Source organism: Somniosus microcephalus, chromosome 17 (assembly GCF_052327205.1).
Source record: "Somniosus microcephalus isolate GS21.2 chromosome 17, FLI_Smic_1.0, whole genome shotgun sequence".
Classification (NCBI taxonomy): domain Eukaryota; kingdom Metazoa; phylum Chordata; class Chondrichthyes; order Squaliformes; family Somniosidae; genus Somniosus; species Somniosus microcephalus.
Window position 1 is genome coordinate 18,753,784 of NC_141003.1, and position 19,995 is coordinate 18,773,778.

At 52.6% G+C, this 19,995-nt stretch overlaps 1 protein-coding gene across 5 annotated transcripts in view; it reads right to left on the minus strand.

Annotated features, from left to right (window-relative positions):
- Window positions 1–19,749, minus strand: part of LOC147105545 (N-acylneuraminate cytidylyltransferase-like) — a 64,752-nt gene extending 45,003 nt beyond the window's left edge. The window contains exons 1-2 of one of the 5 annotated variants that reach the window (XM_086010008.1): window positions 6,486–7,126; window positions 2,056–2,198 (exon numbers count right to left, since the gene is read on the minus strand). In XM_086010008.1, the coding sequence (XP_085866134.1) occupies window positions 2,056–2,198; window positions 6,486–6,796 (454 nt within the window). In that variant the 5' untranslated portion in view covers window positions 6,797–7,126. Of the gene's footprint in view, window positions 1–2,055; window positions 2,199–6,485; window positions 7,127–19,670 lie in introns of those variants that run through there. The other 4 variants (XM_086010010.1, XM_086010009.1, XM_086010007.1 and 1 more) reach the window with 4 other exon arrangements.
- Window positions 19,750–19,995: the final 246 nt, after the last annotated feature.

Consider the following 19,995-nt stretch of genomic DNA (forward strand, 5'->3'; position numbering starts at 1 on the left):
GTGGATAAGTGCGAGGTTATCCACTTTGGTGGCAAAAACAAGGCGGCAAATTATCAGAACGGCAATAGATTAGGAAAAGGGGAAGTGCAACGAGACCTGGGTGTCCTTGTGCACCAGTCGCTGAAGGTAAACATGCAGGTGCAGCAGGCGGTTAAGAAGGCAAATGGTATGTTGGCCTTCATAGCGAGAGGATTCGAGTACAGGAGCAAGGATGTCTTGCTGCAGTTGTACAGGGCCTTGGCGAGACCACACCTTGACTATTGTGTGCAGTTTTGGTCGCCTTATCTGAGGAAGGATGTTCTTGCCATGGAGGGAGTGCAGCGAAGATTCACCAGACTGATACCTGGGATGGCAGGAATGACATAGGAAGAGAGATTGGGTCGATTGGGCTTGTATTCGCTAGAGTTTAGAAGAATGAGAGGGGATCTCATTGAAACTTATAAAATTCTAAAAAGGATTAGACAGACTAGATGCAGGAAGGATGTTCCGGATGGCGGGGAGTCCAGAGCCAGGGGTCACAGTCTAAGGATAAGGGGTAAGCCATTTAGGACTGAGATGAGGAGGAACTTCTTCACCCAGAGAGAGTGGTGAACCTGTGGAATTCTCTACCACAGAAAGCAGTTGAGGCCAATTCATTAAATATATTCAAGAAGGAGTTAGATATATTTCTGAAGGCTAAGGGGATCAAGGGATATGGGGAGAAGGCAGGGACCGGGTACTGAATTTGGATGATCAGCCATGATCTCATTAAATGGCGGAGCAGGCTCGAGGGGCCGAATGGCCTTCTCCTGCTCCTATCTTCTATATTTCTATGTTTAAACATACAACAAATAAAAAATTCTAAACGCAGCTCAAATAAGAAGTGAATAAAGTGGTTAAACTTCCTAAGAAGGCGGTGAGGTTATCGATCCCCAGCCTTGGCAATGAGTTGGGATCAGTTCTGGAGAAGTTGTTCCTCTTTTTCTGCTGCCCGCTCCCTGTGTCTCTCAGACTCTGAGGTACAAACAGAGGAACAAACCTTTCCCCCCTCTCATAACATGATTTAAACAACCCTATTCGGCTCTTTCAAAAAGGGGACAACACCTGGCAAAATTTAACTGGAACTGACCGCAGGACATTCAACATCTCTTTCCCGTATTTTTTTCCGGCTTTAAACAATTTAGAATTTTTTTTTTCTAATTATCATTTTTGTTTCACTAGGAGCCTACAACTTGTTTGCTTTAGCCTCCTTCCAGCGGCCATTGTACATGTTCTGCGACTCCACCTGTGTTGTTCCAAAGTGCGGCCGCCGCCGCTCAGTCCCCGGGAACGGACTACACGCGTCTGGACCGAGTCCTCCATCTCCCCCAGTCTCTCTCCCACACCCCGTGCGCCCCAACCTCTCTCCAATTCCCTCTTGATCTTTGCCCCCCCCCCCGCCCCCACCTACAACAACGGATCCCCTGACTTCTGCACGGAGCTGCCAAAAGCGTGGCCCAACTGGGTGCTGCGCATGTGCCACACTGGTATCCCACGAGCCGGCGCTGAAAGCTGAAAAAGGCGAAGCATCAGAGCACCAGGGGGGGAGCCCGCTGAAAGGTCAATGGTCAAGGGAGAAAACCAAACCCCTCTTGGCGTTACACAGCAACCCATCAACCATCGGAACACACACTTCACGAGCTGCAATGCCGATCGGCTTGGAGGTCGCAAGACACACAAAAGGAGCCTGTCTGGGTTCCCGGGGCCATTGTGTATTGGGCCACTCCCCAACAACTGTTCAGTTCTCTGCGCGGCGGCATTTCAAATTAGCTGTGCGCGAGCTCGGGGATCAGTGTGCGCACACCTTAGAGAGAACAGTGCTGGGAGGCTCGTGTGCAGCATAAACGCCGGCAAAGACCATTTCTGTGCTTTACATTCTATGTTACTCATCCCTCAGGCTTCCGTTCCGACAAAGGGTAGGCAGCCAAGACATTACGAACTGCCTTAGCTTTCCACGTGTTGTATGGCTGGCTGTGCATTTGCAGCATCACCCCCTTTTATTTTAGAGTAAGCTGGTGCTATTTTGACCTACTGTACCTTTGTGGCATTTTAGGAATTCCAAAATGGTGTCCAGGGAACTCGACGAGTCTTGAGACACTTCCTTGCTCCTACGGTGCACCTGCGCTCCAAACTTTTTTGCCATCAGTTCAATCTCATCATTGTCGGTTGACACCCATATACTATTTGATAAATAAAAACAAGACAGAGGTTTCTAAGCAAAGTCTCCTTACGCACCAAGATGCTACAATGTCAGTTATATTTAAAACGGTGTTCTGGTATTCATACAAAACTTCTTGAAGTACACATTTTCACACAATACAGAACTTTAAATGTTATTTTCTCATTCTACTATAAAAAGTGATGCATTGAAACCGATTAATAACTTATGGAAGTGGGAGTCCGAAAGACTGAAATCCACTGAGACAAGTTTGACTGAAAGGTTATACAGGTAGACTACCTTTTATCCCAACTTCCGAAAACCGAAACCCTCTATTTTCGTTCAGCGTAAGTCGTGCGCACGACCCCCACCCCCGCCGACCCCCACCCCCGATGGACCCCCGCCGACAAATTTCCCAGTCTTATAAAATACCTTCTGAAATCCGAAATTTTCCGAAAACCGAAACACGGCTGGTCCCGAGGTTTTCGGATAAAGGATAGTCTACCTGTACCACATCTTTCATCTTAAATCACCAACTTTAATTCTGCAATCTTATAGCAATATTGAAGTGCCTGGAAAGCAGTGTGGTCCCATACGTTAGGCAATACATGTGACCAATTAGAAACACAGATGCGGCTAACTGCATTTCTGATTAGTAAATAATAAATGTCTTTGTTGGTAAAATGGTAAGACAAGCAGCAGAGTGCAAGAGCTTTTTTCTGATCGTTGAGTGCTTTACTTCCTTGGTTAATGAATGGTGGTAAATGCTTGTTCAGCAAATATGAAGTGAGTGTATTCAAGGCGTTTTCTACTTTAATTGATGAATGTGGCTGAACTGGTTTTGCTGTAGCCACAAGAGGCTGGCCAGCATTTTCCACCGGGCAGTACTGCTGTAAAGTACTGTAGTATCAGCACTGAACATTGAGGCAGCCAAAAGTGCAATTATCATCACAAGATAATTTTCTATGATATTAACAAATCAAGAAACCCATCCCTAGCTTGCCATCTCTCTTGGCTGCTGATTAATACTGTAGGTGAGCTCCATTTACTTCCTTGGTTAGTGAAAGGTGGTAAATGTTCGTTATGCAAATATGAAGATTGTATTCAAGGAGGTGCCGACTAGGTTCTACTCTGTTGCCTAGGCCCAAAGCTCTGGAATTCCCTCCCAAAACCTCTCCGCCTCTCCACCCCTCTTTCCTCCTTTAAGGCGCTCCTTAAAACCTGCCTCTTTGACCAAGCTTTTGGTCACCTGCCCTAATTTATCTTTATGTGGATCGGTGTCAAATTTTTTGTCTTGAAAAACTCCTGTGCAGCACCTTGGGGCGTTTTACTACGTTAAAGGTGCTGTATAAATTCAATATGTTGTTGTTGTATAATTGATCCACCCCTCCAACCCAAACCCCCCTCCCCTCCCACTCCTCCCGCACCCCCTCCGCTCCCCCTCCCCCAACTCCTCCCGCACCCCCTCCCCCAACTCCTCCCGCACCCCCTCCCCCAACTCCTCCCGCACCCCCTCCCCCAACTCCTCCCGCACCCCCTCCCCCAACTCCTCCCGCACCCCCTCCCCCAACTCCTCCCGCACCCCCTCCCCCAACTCCTCCCCCCCCCAATCCCCTAACTCCTCCCCCCCCACTCCCCTAACTCCTCCCCCCCCCACTCCCCTAACTCCTCCCCCCCCCACTCCCCTAACTCCTCCCCCCCCACTCCCCTAACTCCTCCCCCCCCACTCCCCTAACTCCTCGCCCCCCCACTCCCCTAACTCCTCCCCCCCCACTCCCCTAACTCCTCCCCCCCCACTCCCCTAACTCCTCCCCCCCCACTCCCCTAACTCCTCCCCCCCCACTCCCCTAACTCCTCCCCCCCCACTCCCCTAACTCCTCCCCCCCCACTCCCCTAACTCCTCCCCCCCCCACTCCCCTAACTCCTCCCCCCCCACTCCCCTAACTCCTCCCCCCCACTCCCCTAACTCCTCCCCCCCTCCACTCCCCTAACTCCTCCCCCCCCTCCACTCCCCTAACTCCTCCCCCCCCTCCACTCCCCTAACTCCTCCCCCCCCTCCACTCCCCTAACTCCTCCCCCCCCTCCACTCCCCTAACTCCTCCCCCCCCCTCCACTCCCCTAACTCCTCCCCCCCCTCCACTCCACTAACTCCTCCCCCCCTCCACTCCCCTAACTCCTCCCCCCCCCTAACTCCTCCCCCCCTCCACTCCCCTAACTCCTCCCCTCCACTCCCCTAACTCCTCCCCCTCCACTCCCCTAACTCCTCCCCCCTCCACTCCCCTAACTCCTCCCCCCCCTCCACTCCCCTAACTCCTCCCCCCCTCCACTCCCCTAACTCCTCCCCCCTCCACTCCCCTAACTCCTCCCCCCCTCCACTCCCCTAACTCCTCCCCCCCCTCCACTCCCCTAACTCCTCCCCCCTCCACTCCCCTAACTCCTCCCCCCCTCCACTCCCCTAACTCCTCCCCCCCACTCCCCTAACTCCTCCCCCCCACTCCCCTAACTCCTCCCCCCACTCCCCTAACTCCTCCCCCCCACTCCCCTAACTCCCCCCCCCACTCCCCTAACTCCTCCCCCCCTCCACTCCCCTAACTCCTCCCCCCCACTCCCCTAACTCCTCCCCCCCCACTCCCCTAACTCCTCCCCCCCCACTCCCCTAACTCCTCCCCCCACTCCCTACTCCCTACTCCCCCCCCCACTCCCCTAACTCCTCCCCCCCACTCCCCTAACTCCTCCCCCCCCACTCCCCTAACCCCCCCCCCCACTCCCCTAACCCACTCCCCTAACTCCTCCCCCCCCACTCCCCTAACTCCTCCCCTCCACTCCCCTAACTCCTCCCCCCCTCCACTCCCCTAACTCCTCCCCCCCCACTCCCCTAACTCCTCCCCCCCACTCCCCTAACTCCTCCCCCCCACTCCCCTAACTCCTCCCCCCCACTCCCCTAACTCCTCCCCCCCACTCCCCTAACTCCTCCCCCCCCCACTCCCCTAACTCCTCCCCCCCTCCACTCCCCTAACTCCTCCCCCCCACTCCCCTAACTCCTCCCCCCCACTCCCCTAACTCCTCCCCCCCCACTCCCCTAACTCCTCCCCCCCCACTCCCCTAACTCCTCCCCCCCCACTCCCCTAACTCCTCCCCCCCCACTCCCCTAACTCCTCCCCCCCCCACTCCCCTAACTCCTCCCCCCTCCACTCCCCTAACTCCTCCCCCCCTCCACTCCCCTAACTCCTCCCCCCCACTCCCCTAACTCCTCCCCCCCACTCCCCTAACTCCTCCCCCCCACTCCCCTAACTCCTCCCCCCCACTCCCCTAACTCCCCCCCCCACTCCCCTAACTCCTCCCCCCCTCCACTCCCCTAACTCCTCCCCCCCACTCCCCTAACTCCTCCCCCCCCACTCCCCTAACTCCTCCCCCCCCACTCCCCTAACTCCTCCCCCCCCACTCCCCTAACTCCTCCCCCCCCACTCCCCTAACTCCTCCCCCCCCACTCCCCTAACTCCTCCCCCCCACTCCCCTAACTCCTCCCCCCCACTCCCCTAACTCCTCCCCCCCACTCCCCTAACTCCTCCCCCCCCCACTCCCCTAACTCCTCCCCCCCTCCACTCCCCTAACTCCTCCCCCCCACTCCCCTAACTCCTCCCCCCCCACTCCCCTAACTCCTCCCCCCCCACTCCCCTAACTCCTCCCCCCCCACTCCCCTAACTCCTCCCCCCCCACTCCCCTAACTCCTCCCCCCCCCACTCCCCTAACTCCTCCCCCCCCACTCCCCTAACTCCTCCTCCCCCCCCACTCCCCTAACTCCTCCCCCCCCCACTCCCCTAACTCCTCCCCCCCACTCCCCTAACTCCTCCCCCCCACTCCCCTAACTCCTCCCCCCCACTCCCCTAACTCCTCCCCCCCCCTCCCCTAACTCCTCCCCCCTCCACTCCCCTAACTCCTCCCCCCTCCACTCCCCTAACTCCTCCCCCCCACTCCCCTAACTCCTCCCCCCCCACTCCCCTAACTCCTCCCCCCCCACTCCCCTAACTCCTCCCCCCCCACTCCCCTAACTCCTCCCCCCCCACTCCCCTAACTCCTCCCCCCCCCACTCCCCTAACTCCTCCCCCCCCACTCCCCTAACTCCTCCCCCCCCCACTCCCCTAACTCCTCCCCCCCCACTCCCCTAACTCCTCCCCCCACTCCCCTAACTCCTCCCCCCCACTCCCCTAACTCCTCCCCCCCACTCCCCTAACTCCTCCCCCCCACTCCCCTAACTCCTCCCCCCACCACCACCACACACACACACTCCCTCCGCCCCGCAAGGCTTCACCTGTCAAACTGTCCGCAGTCGACGGCGGAGCGCAGCACCCAGCCGATCAGCGGCACCCCGGCCAGCGGCTTGATGTTCTTCAGCCGGATGCCCTTGCTGCCACCCCGGGCCAGCACCAGGGCTGCAAAGTGCTGCTTGGTGCCTCGGCGCCTTCTGACCGCTGGCGGGCTGAGAGAGTCGGGGTCGGGCTGGGGGTCGGGCCGGGCCTGCCCTCGGGCTCTCTTCCTCTTGCCAGGTTTGCTTTCCCCTGCAGGGCCGCTGGCCGGGACACGGTGCTCGGCTCTCAGCCGCTGCCTCCCCGTCGTCTCCATGCCGCTCTCGCCGCAGCCTTCAGCTCCGCCCACCGCCAATTGGAAGAAGCGGGCCCGCTGACTTGATTGGGCGACGTGTGATCAGCCGGTTTCGGATTGGAAGCGGATTCAGCGATCGGGGCGGCCGAGTGCTTATGCTGCAGTGGGCCGGGCCGACTGAGCCTGGGGACAGAGTGACACCAGTTCAAATCATCACCACGCCCAGCTGCGAGGGGGCGGTCCGGCCCGACTGCTGGCCTCTCTTCCGCGGCCACGTTCACGCCCGCGTTGCCCTGGAGACGGAGCACGCGGTGTCCGCCGGCACACTCGAGGCCTTCCGCCACCCGCGGGGACTGGAGTGCATCATCACCCCTGGGCAATGTCAATTTAATTTGATTTGTTAAGTTTTATTTTAAGTTCTAGTTGATTTACAGGTGTTTGCTTTTCTATAAAAGAGGACCACGCCAGCTGGGGAATTAATTTCAGTTAATAAAGCTGAAAATAAAAAGTTAGTATCAGGTGACCGTGTAACCACTGGATTGTTGTAATCAAACCTATCTGGTTCACTGTGTTTGACACTATCGCAGTGCTGCCGTCGCTATCAGCAATCGCTAAAATGATGGCTTTCTACGTGGGAGTGCTCCCTTTTTCTATTGGGGAGCTTGGCATGGAGGGTGTTGCATGCATGGAGCAGTAATAGAAACATAGAAAATAGGAGCAGGAGTAGGCCATTCGGCCCCTCGAGCCTGCTCCGCCATTCAATGAGATCATGGCTGATCATCCAAATTCAGTACTCTGTCCCTGCTTTCTCCCCATACCCCTTGATCCCTTTAGCCTTAAGAAATATATCCAACTCCTTCTTGAATATATTTAACTAGCTGAAGTGCCCGGCGGTGCCGAGGGATTTTTGAGGGCATGTTGTTGTTGGAAGAGAGAGAGCGCGACTGGGGGGAAGGGAGGGGGGAAAGGGGGGGAGGAAGGGGAAGAGGGGGGGAGGAAGGAGAGGGGGGTGAGGAAGGGGAGGGAGTGGGGGGGAGGAGGAAGGAGAGGGGAGGAGGAAGGAGAGGGGAGCCAGCAGACCCTCTCCCCTCTGCCGGCGATGGCTCCGCTGAGCTCCGTGCCGCCCCACGCACTGACATGCTGAGCGCAGCGCCCGGTCAGCCCGAGCCCCGCCCTCCCGAGGCCGGGCCTGAGGCGGCTTGAGACGGCCGATTGCGGCTGGCCGGGCCCGGTTGCCTTGGTAACCCTCCTCCCCTCTCCGCCTCCCGATCTCTGGGCCTGAGCGGCTTGAGACGGCCGATTGCGGCTGGCGAGCCCGGTTGCCGGGGTAACCCTCTCCGCTCCCCCTCCCCTCCTTCGCCCCGTCCTCCCGCTAACTTGCTCGCTTCCCTCTGGCCGCGCTCTGTGTGGAGGTGCGCCGTGCAGCGCAAGCGCGAGGAGCTTGCAGTGAGCCCAGCCAGCCTTTACCAAGATGGCTGGCCGCTGGTTCGGAACCGGGCCCAGTGCGGGGTGGGAGGAGTTTGCCACAAAACAATTGCCTAGGGTCCTGCATGGTTGGCAACAGACACCCAGGCTTCGAGGCCTACCTGCAAAAACGGGGAAAGGTAGGAAAATTAATGAAATTAGATAAAAGATTTAGAAAGTAATTAACTTTTTTAAAAAACAATATGTGTTTTAAAAGCAACTTTTTTTTAAAGACGCAGAAAGCAGGAAAAAAATGAAAAGTTTGGAATCAAGATGGCGGCGACTCACCTCGGTTCAGAACGATAAGGTCCGCCCATACGATTGGTCGACCTCGACGTCACTCAATGCTAATGAGCAGATAATGAGCGGAATTTTAAAAGTTTTTTGGATACCGCGGGCACAATTTTTGTCTCACTGAAACGTAAATACGCTTACGACCGTTCTGGAATCGTAAGCTTTCTTTTGATGTAACACACGTGTAAGTATGCTCTATAACTTTTGATTGTATAGCCGGACAGAAAGACAGACAGAGAGACATACCGTTTTATATATATAGATGAATTGGCCTCTACTGCCTTCTGTGGCAGAGAATTCCACAAGTTCACCACTCTCTGGGTGAAGAAATTCCTTCTCATCTCTGTCCTAAATGGCTTACCCCTAATCTTTAGACTGTGACCCCAGGTTCTGGACTCCCCCGCCATCGGGAACATCCTTCCTGCATCTGGTCTGTCTAGTCCTGTTAGAATTTTATAAGTTTCAATGAGATCCCCTCTCATTCTTCTAAACTCCAGTGAGTATAAGCCTAATCGACCCAATCTCTCCTCATGCCATCCCAGGTATCAGTCTGGTGAACCTTCGCTGCACTCCCTCCATGGCAAGAACATCCTTACTCAGATAAGGCGACCAAAACTGCACACAATACTCAAGGTGTGGTCTCACCAAGGCCCTGTACAACTGCAGCAACACATCCTTGCTCCTGTACTCAAATCCTCTCGCTACGAAGGCCAACATACCATTTGCTTTCTTAACCGCCTGCTGTACCTGCATGCTTACCTTCAGCAACTGGGTGCACAAGGACACCCAGGTCTCGTTGCACTTCCCCTTCTCCCAATCTATTGCCGTTCAGATAATAATCTGCCTTCCTGTTTTTGCCACCAAAGTGGATAACCTCGCATTTATCCACATTATACTGCATCTGCCCAATGACCCAACCTGTCCAAATCATCCTGGAGTTTCTCGGCATCCTCCTCACAGCACACACACCCACCCAGCTTTGTGTCATCTGCAAACTTGGAGATATTACATCTAGTTCTCTCGTCTAGATCATCATTAATATATATTGTGAATAGCTGGGGTCCTAGCACCGATTCCTGCAGTACCCCACTAGTCACTGCCTGCCACTCGGAAAAAGACCCGTTTATTCCAACTCTTTGCTTCCTGTCTGCCAACCAGTTCTCTATCCAAGTCAGTACCTTACCCCCAATCCCATGTGCCTTAACTTTACACGGTAATCTCTTATGCGGATTCAGCGATGGGGGCAGGGCAGGGCAGGGCGGCCGGGTGGTTCTGTTGCAGTGGGCCGGGCCTACTGAGCCTGAGGACAGAGTGACACTAGTTCAAATCATCACCACGCCCAGCTGGGGAATTTCAGTTAATAAATCTGAAAATAAAAAGTTAGTATCAGGTGACCATGTAACTACTGGATTGTTGTAATAAACTCATCTGGTTCACAGTGTTGGACAGTATCACAGTGCTGCCGTCGCTATCAGCCATCGCTAAAATTATGGCTCTCTACGCGGGAGTGCTCCCTTTTTCTATTGGGGAACTTGGCCTGAAGGGTGTTGCACGCACGGAGCATAGAAGATAGGAGCAGGAGTAGGCCATTCGGCCCTTCGAGCCTGCTCCGCCATTCAACGAGATCATGGCTGATCATCCAAACCCTAGCACCCGGTCCCTACACCGACAGCCATCCCACCCAAGCCCTATCCCCGTAACCCCACGTATTTAATCCCCCCCTAACACTAAGGGCCAATTTTTTTTTTTTTGTCATGGCCAATCAACCTAACCCGCACATCTTTGGACTGTGGGAGGAAACCGGAGCACCCGGAGAAAACCCACGCAAACACGGGGAGAATGTGCAAACTCCACACAGGCAGTCACCCGAGGCTGGATTTGAACCCGGGTCCCTGGCGCTGGGAGGCAACAGTGCTAACCACTATGCCACCATGCAGTCCCATGCAATATGGTTTTATGTCGGTTCACGGACTCCCAGACCGCCTGCCTTTTCTGCGGCCTGGAGGAGTCCGTGTTTCATGTTTACACGGAGTGTGAGAGGTTGCAGCCCCTCTTTCAATATTTGAAGGGGCTGCTCCTCGATTTTTTTGGCTGCGCTTCAGTCCCACGCTCCTGATCTTTGGTCACCCAGTGCGGAGGGGAGCGGGCAGATCGTTGGACTGCACCTGGGCCTGGCCAAAATAGCCATTAACTGGTCCAGGCGCGTGAGTGGGGTCGTTCGGCCCGACTGCCTACCTCTCTTCTGCGGCCACGTTCACGCCCGGGTGGCCCTGGAGATGGAGCACGCAATGTCCACCGGCACGCTCGAGGCCTTCCGCGACTGGTGGGCGCCACGGGGACTGGAGTGCATCATCACCCCCAGGAACCAAATTTTAATTTAATTTATTAAGTTTTATTTAAAATTGTAAGTTATGTTACAATTTATTTGTTTTTGTGTGCACCAAAAAGAGTACACCGATTGGCCTTCTTCAGCCCCGCCCAGGGCGTTTCCTGGCCAATTAGAAGCGGGCCCGGTGACGTCATTTGAAGACGTGGCATCAGCCGGTTTCGGATATGAAGCGGATTCAGCGATGGGGGTGGGGCAGTCGAGTGGTTATGTTACAGTAGGCCGGGCCTACTGAGCCTGGGGACAGAGTGACACCAGTTCAAATCCCACCACGCCCAGCTGAGGAATTTAATTTCAGTTAGTAAATCAGAAAATAAAAAGTTAGTATACGGTGACCATGTAACAACTGGATTGTTACAATAAACCCATCTGGTTCACTGTGTGTGACAGTATCTCAGTGTGGGACGGTATCCCAGTGCTGCCGATATCAGCACTTGCTAAAATTATGGATTATGATGCAGATTGTGATGTCGGTGAGTGTGCAGTGCTCAGTAGATGCACGAACTGGGAGTTTGTAGTTCACCGTTCAAATTACCACCATCTGGTTCACCGATGTCCTTAAGGGCAAGAAATCTGTCGTCTTTACCCGGTCTGGCCTATATGTGACTCCAGACCCACAGCAATGTGATGCCCACATCCAATGAATAAAGAAAAAAATATGGCTATCGGAAGGGTGGAGTTGAGCTAGAAGATTAGCCATGAATATCCTGCTCCTAATTCTTATGTTCTATGAGACATGGTCATGGACGATGAAGAATTTCTTGACTCCGAGGCTTGCAAATCTTTGGAATTCTCTACCCCAAAGTGCTATGGATGGTGTGCGAATCCTTCCAGTCTGCAGCAGGAGACATAGAATCATAGAATAGTACAGCACAGAAGGAGGCCATTCGGCCCATTGTTTCTGCGCCAACTTTTTCGAAGAGCTATCCAGTTAGTCCCACTCCCCCTGCTCTTTCCCCATATCCCTGCAATTTTTTCTCCAAGTATTTATCCAATTCCCTTTGAAAGCCACGATTGAATTGGTTTCCACCGCTCTATCAGGCAATGCATTCCAAATCCTAGCCACTCGTTGCGTAACAAAGTTTTTCCTCATGTCGCCTCTGGTTCTTTTGCCAATCCCCTTAAATCTGTGTCCTCTGGTTATCAACTCTTCAACTAACAGGACCAGACAGACTAGATGCAGGAAGGATGTTCCCGATGGCCGGGGAGTCCAGAACCAGGGGTCACAGTCTAAGGATAAGGGGTAAGCCATTTAGGACTGAGATGAGGAGGGATTTCTTCACCCAGAGAGTGGTGAACCTGTGGAATTCTCTACCACAGAAGGCAGTAGAGGCCAATTGATTAAATATATTCAAGAAGGAGTTAGATATATTTCTTAGGGCTAAAGGGATATGGGGAGAAGGCAGGTGCAGGGTACTGAAATTGGATGATCAGCCATGATCTCGTTGAATGGCGGAGCAGGCTCGAGGGGCCGAATGGCCTACTCCTGCTCCTATCTTCTATGTTTCTATTCATTGGAAACAGTTTCTCTTTAATTACTCGATCTAAACCCTTCATGATTTTAAACACCTCAGTCAAATCTCCTCTTTAGCCTTCTCTGCTCTAAGGAGAAGTACTCTGGCTTTGTCACAAAGCCTCAAGTCACTTCTTGCCTTAGGTGTAAAGAGGAAGAAGGGAAGTCTTGGGGGTGCTTTCCATAGCTAACATCTCGCAGTTCACCGTCCATCGCTGCATCCGGGAGGTCACAGAGACCCTGTACAGGAAGCAAAGGGATTGCGTTGTCTTCTCTCTTAGCAGAGAGAAGCCGCATGAGCACGCATGAGCATGAGGAGGTGGGAGGGACAAGGCAGGCAGCCAGCCAATCCCCCCTCCGGACGAGCTGTCAGTGAGCACCTCATCAGACTCTTGATTCTACTGAATGAAACCCCAGACCCCCGTTGCTCAACATACCCCCATCATACCATCCCTCTGTCACGGAATATCGCAGCCTCCTCCTGGGCACAAATCTTAAATTGAGAGCCACCACCACTAAAGATTCCAAACATAAATAATAAATTGATCAATTGACTCATAATTACACTTAGGACATGAACTAATCACTCTTGTGCAATCCCTTAGTGCCTGTCATTCGTGTGCCCTTTCCAAATCAAGTGCTCCCACTGTGGCTAAAGCATAGCAGGTGGAAGGCTGCTGAGTTTCCGTGGGGGAGACTTCAGATGGACTTGCAGGACGACCTCGAACAACTGTGGCCCTAGAAGGCCCGGCTGTAGGTTGCACCACCTCGGCATGGGCGGCAACAGTCTTGGCTGACTGGCTGACGTGCAGCGGCAAGGGCAATGGTGTAGTGGCAGTGATGGGAACAGGAATGTTGTCATCCTGAGAGAGGACAGGAGGGTCCTGACCCACTGCCACTCCCCCAGGCCGGCACCTCAGCATTCCTACCAATCTGTTGGAGCACCTCACTTTTACTATCTCACGCCTACTTCAGCACATCACTCCTCACACCAACCTATCTTGCAGGTGCACCCATCCCTCCTTGTCTATGCACTTCCTCACATCCTTATCTGTCCATCCACCACTGATACTCACCCTCATCTTTTTGCAATGTCATGCCTCTCCCTTATAGTCACCCTCAACAAATGCTCTCTATCCATCCGTTCAGCACATGTCATTACTCTCACTCATAGGTCTCTTCTTTCCCTCCTTCCAGGAGAAGAGAGCGCAGAACAGAAGGGAGAGGCAGAGAACTGGAGGTGGAGAAGGGAGAGGCAGAGAACTGGAGGTGGAGAAGGGAGAGGCAGAGAACTGGAGATGGAGAAGGGAGAGGCAGAGAACTGGAGGTGGAGAAGGGAGAGGCAGAGAACTGGAGGTGGAGAAGGGAGAGGCAGAGAACTGGAGGTGGCCCTCCAGCCATTTCGCAACTGACAGGTGCAGAGGAGGTGGCGCTGCACATAATTGGAGTCTCGGTGTGCTTAGATGTTGGAGACGGAGAGGTGCGGGCCTCCCAGGTATCTGGTGACAGAATTAAATATCAGAGAGCCACATGGCATGCAATACGCACTCATGTTGACTGATATCAGCAACGAGTAAAATATGATCCTGTGCATATGATCACTTAAAACATTCTTACCTTGACAGTTCTAATTCATGTCTTTAATCTCCCACAGGACCTTCAAGCATCCCGCAGGAGGATGACGGCGACTCCTCAGAGGAGCTCAATCCATGCATAAACATCTTTTGTGGTTGTACACCAGCTGCACATTGATGGTGTGGAAGCCCTTGCGGTTGATGAATATTCCTGGGTGATCTGGGGGTGCCTTAATTGGCACGTGCCAGCTAGATCCGCAAACCGGAGCGCCCACTTACCCTGACTGGCATCATCGATGGCAAAGTTGACATAGTTGCCCGCACTGGCAAACAAGCCATCAGTCACCTGTCCTATGCATTTGTGGGCCGACGTCAGCGAGATCTTGTAAATGTCTCCGGCAGAGCCCTGGAAGGAGCCAGAGGAAAAGAAGTTGAGGCCGGTGGTGACTTTGACAACCATTGGTAAAGCATAGCCACCAGGTCTGTTTGGCAACAGGTCTTCTTTAAGCAGACTCCATGGACTCGATTTTGCCATGGGGGGGGCGGGCTGGGGTGTGTCAGGCGGTTTTCGTGTCAGGATCCCGACTCCGATGTGAAGTGGGAAAAAAGTGCAATTTTCCCCTAATTGGGCTCTTGATTTCCAGCGTGTGGAAACCCCTGGCCCAATGAGTCTTTTCATACAGAAAGTCGCCTCCGATGACATCATCAATGCTGCTGGATTTAAGGCCTGCAAGCAGCCTTGCTTCTTCTGGAGACTTTAAACTTTATGCCCATTGTTGTGATCGCTTCATTCAGCAACTATGTCCAGCAGTAGGCCAAAGTGTGCTCCAAGGTTCGATGAGGTCTCCCTCTAAGCTCTGGTGGAGGGAGCAAGATCAAATAAGGAGGTGCTCTTCCCTTCCTCAGGGAGGAAAAAGCCTCCCCAGCAGACTAAAGCTGTGTGGCTGCAAGTGGCCCAGGAGGCCAATTCAATCTCTATGTGTCGCAGAACCTGGCTGCAGTGCAGGTTTCCTGACCTTCTCCACACAGGAAAAGTGAGTATGACTTTCCCATCACCCTCAATCTGATCCACATCGCCTCTCCTCACCAGCACTCTGCTTTTCCAACCTCTTCCTCCACATCTCACTTGACATTTACATCCCTGCACCATTACCCATTCCCTCTCTCTCTAAGGTCACATTCACTTAACTATTCGACTATGCAGCCCTCACACTCCCTATCACTGTGATGCAGTGACAACAACTTACAACACACAGGGAGGGCCCTTTGTCTCCTTTTAAGCATCTATGCTATGTATTCTCCACACTCACTCCTTCATTCTCACTCAAACTCCACTTGTGTCCCTCATTGCAGGAAAAGAGAGCCCACAATAAGAGGGAAAGAGCGAGGACAGGAGGAGGGCCACCCTCAGTAGCCCAGCTCACCACCTCGGAGGAGGCAGCCCTGGAAATTGCTGGTGTCAAGGACGATTTGCAAGTGGGGGACGGACAATGGGCGCATCACAGCAAGCTGGTGACAGAATAGTTTGGCACGTCATTGACATTGCATGAGTGACTGATAATGATTCTGATGCTCGAACAGATTGACTTATGATCATCTGCACAATTCAATGTGCATGCAACCTTTACCTCACATCTCTAACTCTTTCCTTTACTCCCCCACAGGACCATCGACAGCCCCCGTCCCCACTGTCCAGGAGGAACAGCCTGAGCCTCAAGACTCCTCAGAAGCTGCAACCTCTGAGGGCACAGCGTCAGCAGAATTCAGTGCACCCAGCACTAGCGCAGACACTCACACCTCAGTGGGACCTTCGCGAGATAGAGTAGTATTGTCACCTGGTGTATCACAGCTCACAAGTGAGCATCAGCAGATGGTGGAGACAGGGACAGCAATGGAGAGTCCTCGTCGGAGGGCGCAGGACTCTGCCAGCTCGGCTCAGCTGCATGTCGACCCTGTGCCTCCGGGTCCATCCAGAACGAGAGCGGTGCTGGAACTCCAGGAACAGGTGCAGGAGTCTCTGGCAGGTTTTGTCTCCAGGGTCACTGCGAGTGTGGTGCAAATGGAGGAGTCCATCGCAAACATGAGCAGAGCCTTTGTGGAGGCATTGGCGCATGAATGCATAACGGAAAGGTAGACAACCTCCATGGTAGGGATGGCTATGGTAGAGGAGAGGATGGCTACGGCCATGGAGGAGCTAAGTTGCCAGAGTGTTGAAAACATGGTCATTGTTCAGAATAGACTGACATCTCTTGAGGAGCGATGGTCAGCTATTGAGCATAGAAGCCAGACCTTCATGGAAGTCCTCTGGAGTAGGATTCCAGTGCAGAAACGGGTCCTCATGGCCCCCCTGAAGTGCAGCAAGGTGCTGTCAAGTCACTTGCTAGCTCTGAAGTGGGGCTGACCCATAAGAGGGGTGTTGGTGGCAGACAGCATGGAAGTGGGGGCTCCTCTCCAAGCGCTCACACGACCATGCCACCGCAGAGCCCTCGGTCAGAGCCCCACCAGAGTCCTCACCCAACTGAGATGGGCGTTTCATCCCTTGCACAGCCGCAGGAGCAGCAGACTGTTGCCGAGCCCGCACAGGTTCGCAACCCCAGAGGACGGCCGCCAAAGGTGTCGAGACAGGAGCAGCACAAAAATGAGCAAGGGGCCTCCACATCTGCTGAAGCCACAGGGGAAGCACCACATAGGAGCATGCGTAAGAGGAAGATAATGCATAAGTAGTCATAAGGGTCGTCACTTGGGTGTTATGTTGTATTTATTTTTGAAATGCCATCAGTTGCTTGTTGTGATGAAAAAATTCTGATGGCAAACTTGAAGTTGTGGCGTGTGTCATTTCGCAAATGGGACTTCCATATTGAGGGCTTAGAGTGAATTGCAATTGTCAGTATGGTGGTCAGAGTGATAGGAATCCGCAGGTTCTTGTCCATTGTCAATGCTCTGGTAAGAAGGTGTGAGGCAAAAGTGTTTGATTGTGCAGGCTAAGCAAATCTGGCCAACATGCAGTGGCATGGTCATGTGAGCACTTGGAGAGCAGGCCCCACTTCCTTGTTGTCTGCCACCAACATCCCTGTCATGGGTCAGCCCCACTTCAGAGCTAGCAAGTGGCTTGACAGCATCTTGCTGCACTTCAGGGGAGGCCATGAGGACCCATTTCTGCACTGGAACCCTTGCATCCCGGGCAGCAATGTGGTCGCGCGCTGGTGCCTTCTGCCCTGTGCATCTTCAGGTGGGTGAACAGCAGCTTGGCGCTCCTGTTGTTGCTGCTGCTGTTGGTGCTGCTGTTGTTCATGGTTCTGCTGCTGCCGCGGCTGGTCTTCATCCGAATCTGATGTCCAGGAGAAAAGGAAATAAATGGTTCCTATGCTTCTGGTATATGCCTCAGTTGAGGAAGCGCTCAGTCAAGGTGGGGAGAGGCGTTTCCCAGGAGGTCACACTGGAGATGGGTGTCAGGCTCTAAACTTCCACAACAATGAGTATGCCTGCTAAAAGTTCCCCCAGACCTGTGACAACAAAGTTCTGCCACCTGCAAATGATCATTGGTGAAAACTCCTTTTTAATGGTGGAGCTGCAGCTGTTAGTAAGCAATCCACTTGTGAGGCCGCCAGGATTAACTGGCGTGTTCCAGAAGAGACGTGCAGGACGGGGGAAATGTGTTAAAATCAGAAAAGCCTCTCAAAATGGGATTATAGAGGCAATTAACTGGTTGTTAAGGGCCTATCCCGCTTCTTGGAGGCGGGATGGAAACGGGATCGGAGCCGCCTGCCATTTTTTGCAATTTTAACACCTCACACGCCTCCAATCCCGCCTCCTCAGGCCTGGCAAAATTGAGCCCCAAATGTCTGCCACTGCCTGACGCGAGACTCTGAGCCTCCTGAGACACTGGTGCTCCAACATGTCTAGGAAGTTTATCCTCTGCCTGTACACCCTGTGTTGCGTGCATGGCCAATTAGAGGAAGCAGGTCTGGTGATGTCATTTGATGATGCATCATCAGCCGGTTTCCTTAAAGGGATCATGGCCAACTTAAATTTGACATTTGTGCTGTCAGTGTTCTACAGCATTGAGGTGCTGCAAACACTGACAATGACTGCACAAAGGCACATGGCTGCACCCAGGCTCTCCCATGACTCCCTCCATACGCTTATGGAGGGAGTCACAGCATGCAGGGAGGTCCTCTGCGCTTCCCATGGATGGAAGAGACCTCCACAGTAGATCAAAACAGCCTGGTTGTACATTGCACAGGAGGGCACAAGCAAGGATGTGGTCAGGAGGGCCTGGGTGCATTGCCACAAACGTTTCAATGATCTCAGTAGATCATGAAACGTTAGTGCAAAGCTACACTCAACCTCATCCTGCTGTGCCTCTCATTACATCCCCATCACTCTGCCTTCCCTACCCTACTCCTACACATCTTTCTCACACCAACTTACCTTGCACTTCCACCCATCCCTCTCTATCACATATATTATCACATCCCCATCTCACGAGCTACCCCTCACACTCACCCTCATCCTAGTGCAATCATACCAACTAACAACACACAAGGGTAGGCACTTGGGTGTTTTATGCAATGTTCATGTAAAGTTTCTGTTAATGTGGTGTCAAACATTGAAGCCTTTATTTTCAACACTTTGCATTCTTGGATAGATTGCGTGCACCTTTGGAAGTGGCTTAGTAAGTTGCAGTGAATGGTGAGACACCGCAAAGGTGGTGAGTGTGAAAGGAATGGCTTGGGCATTGCAGGGATGCTTTATAGTGTTGGTGTGGGGTGGTGCCAACCTGGTGCATCATGTGGTAGCCAGGGTGGACAGCACCAAATGAAGTAAATCGAACCAATCTCCTAACCAGGTCAATAATTTGCCTTCAATTCCATGAGCTTTAATTTCAGCTAATAGTCTCTTACGAGGAACCTTATCAAATGCCTTCAGAATTCCATATAAACTACATCCATAGATATTCCCTTGTCTACTATTTTAGTTACTTCCTCAGAAAATTCAATTTGTTTCGTTAGACATGACATACCCTTTACAAATCCATGTTGGCTCTCTCTAATCAGCTCAAACTTCTCTAAGTGCTCAGTCACTCTGTCCTTAACTATAGATGCCAGTAACTTCTCTGCAACACATGTTAGGCTAATAGGTCTGTAATTTCCTGGTTTCTCTCTCTCACCTTTCTTAAATAATAGTTTCCTTTTCTTATACACCCCGCTGCTGTGATCAAAAGCCTGTGTTTCAGCCTAACAACCTTTTATATCATTAATGCCAACTAGCTTATTTATTTCATAATCTATATTTGCCTACCCTTAAGTAAAATATCTTTGGCCCTGAAATTAATACATTTCATAGGAGTGTCATTGTGATCAAAAATTAGAATTTGCGAGCACACAGCTTAAGTCAATTCTGTCTACATTAGCTGTTCTGCCTTTGTTCTATATTAGAATCGTGGATAAACATATCTATATTCTTACAGGCAGTTGGAGGCGGGAGGTCATGTGATGAACCCTCCAGGAATACATCCAACCAGAGTTGGCAAACCTTCTTGCACCTGCATATTTCAGTGTGCTTGAGGAATCGGACTGCCAAGCTGAATCCTCGGCCCGTAATTTCCGATAGGAGGCTTCCTGCGTGCGGATGTCTCCTATCGGAAAAAACCTACAAACTTACCTGAGGGCTCCCTCGGTCCAGACACTTCCACTCCTGAGCCTCTCCAAACTTGAAATGCGCAGGGCCCACATATCCCAGAGGCGCAGGCAGTTTGCAAGCGTCCCAGGGATCACGTGGTCCAGGCCAGCCCATAGGAGAAGGGAATCTCCCTTCATACTTTTGACAGATAGACCTGTCAAATATATGAATGGAGACCACCCCAAAAACATGGTGAAACATTAAATACATTTTTAAAAAACCATCACGTTTTTAAAATGAGTTAAAATTACAATAAATTAAAGTTTTTTACGGGGCTAAAAATAAACTTACCTTTTTTAAAAGTATT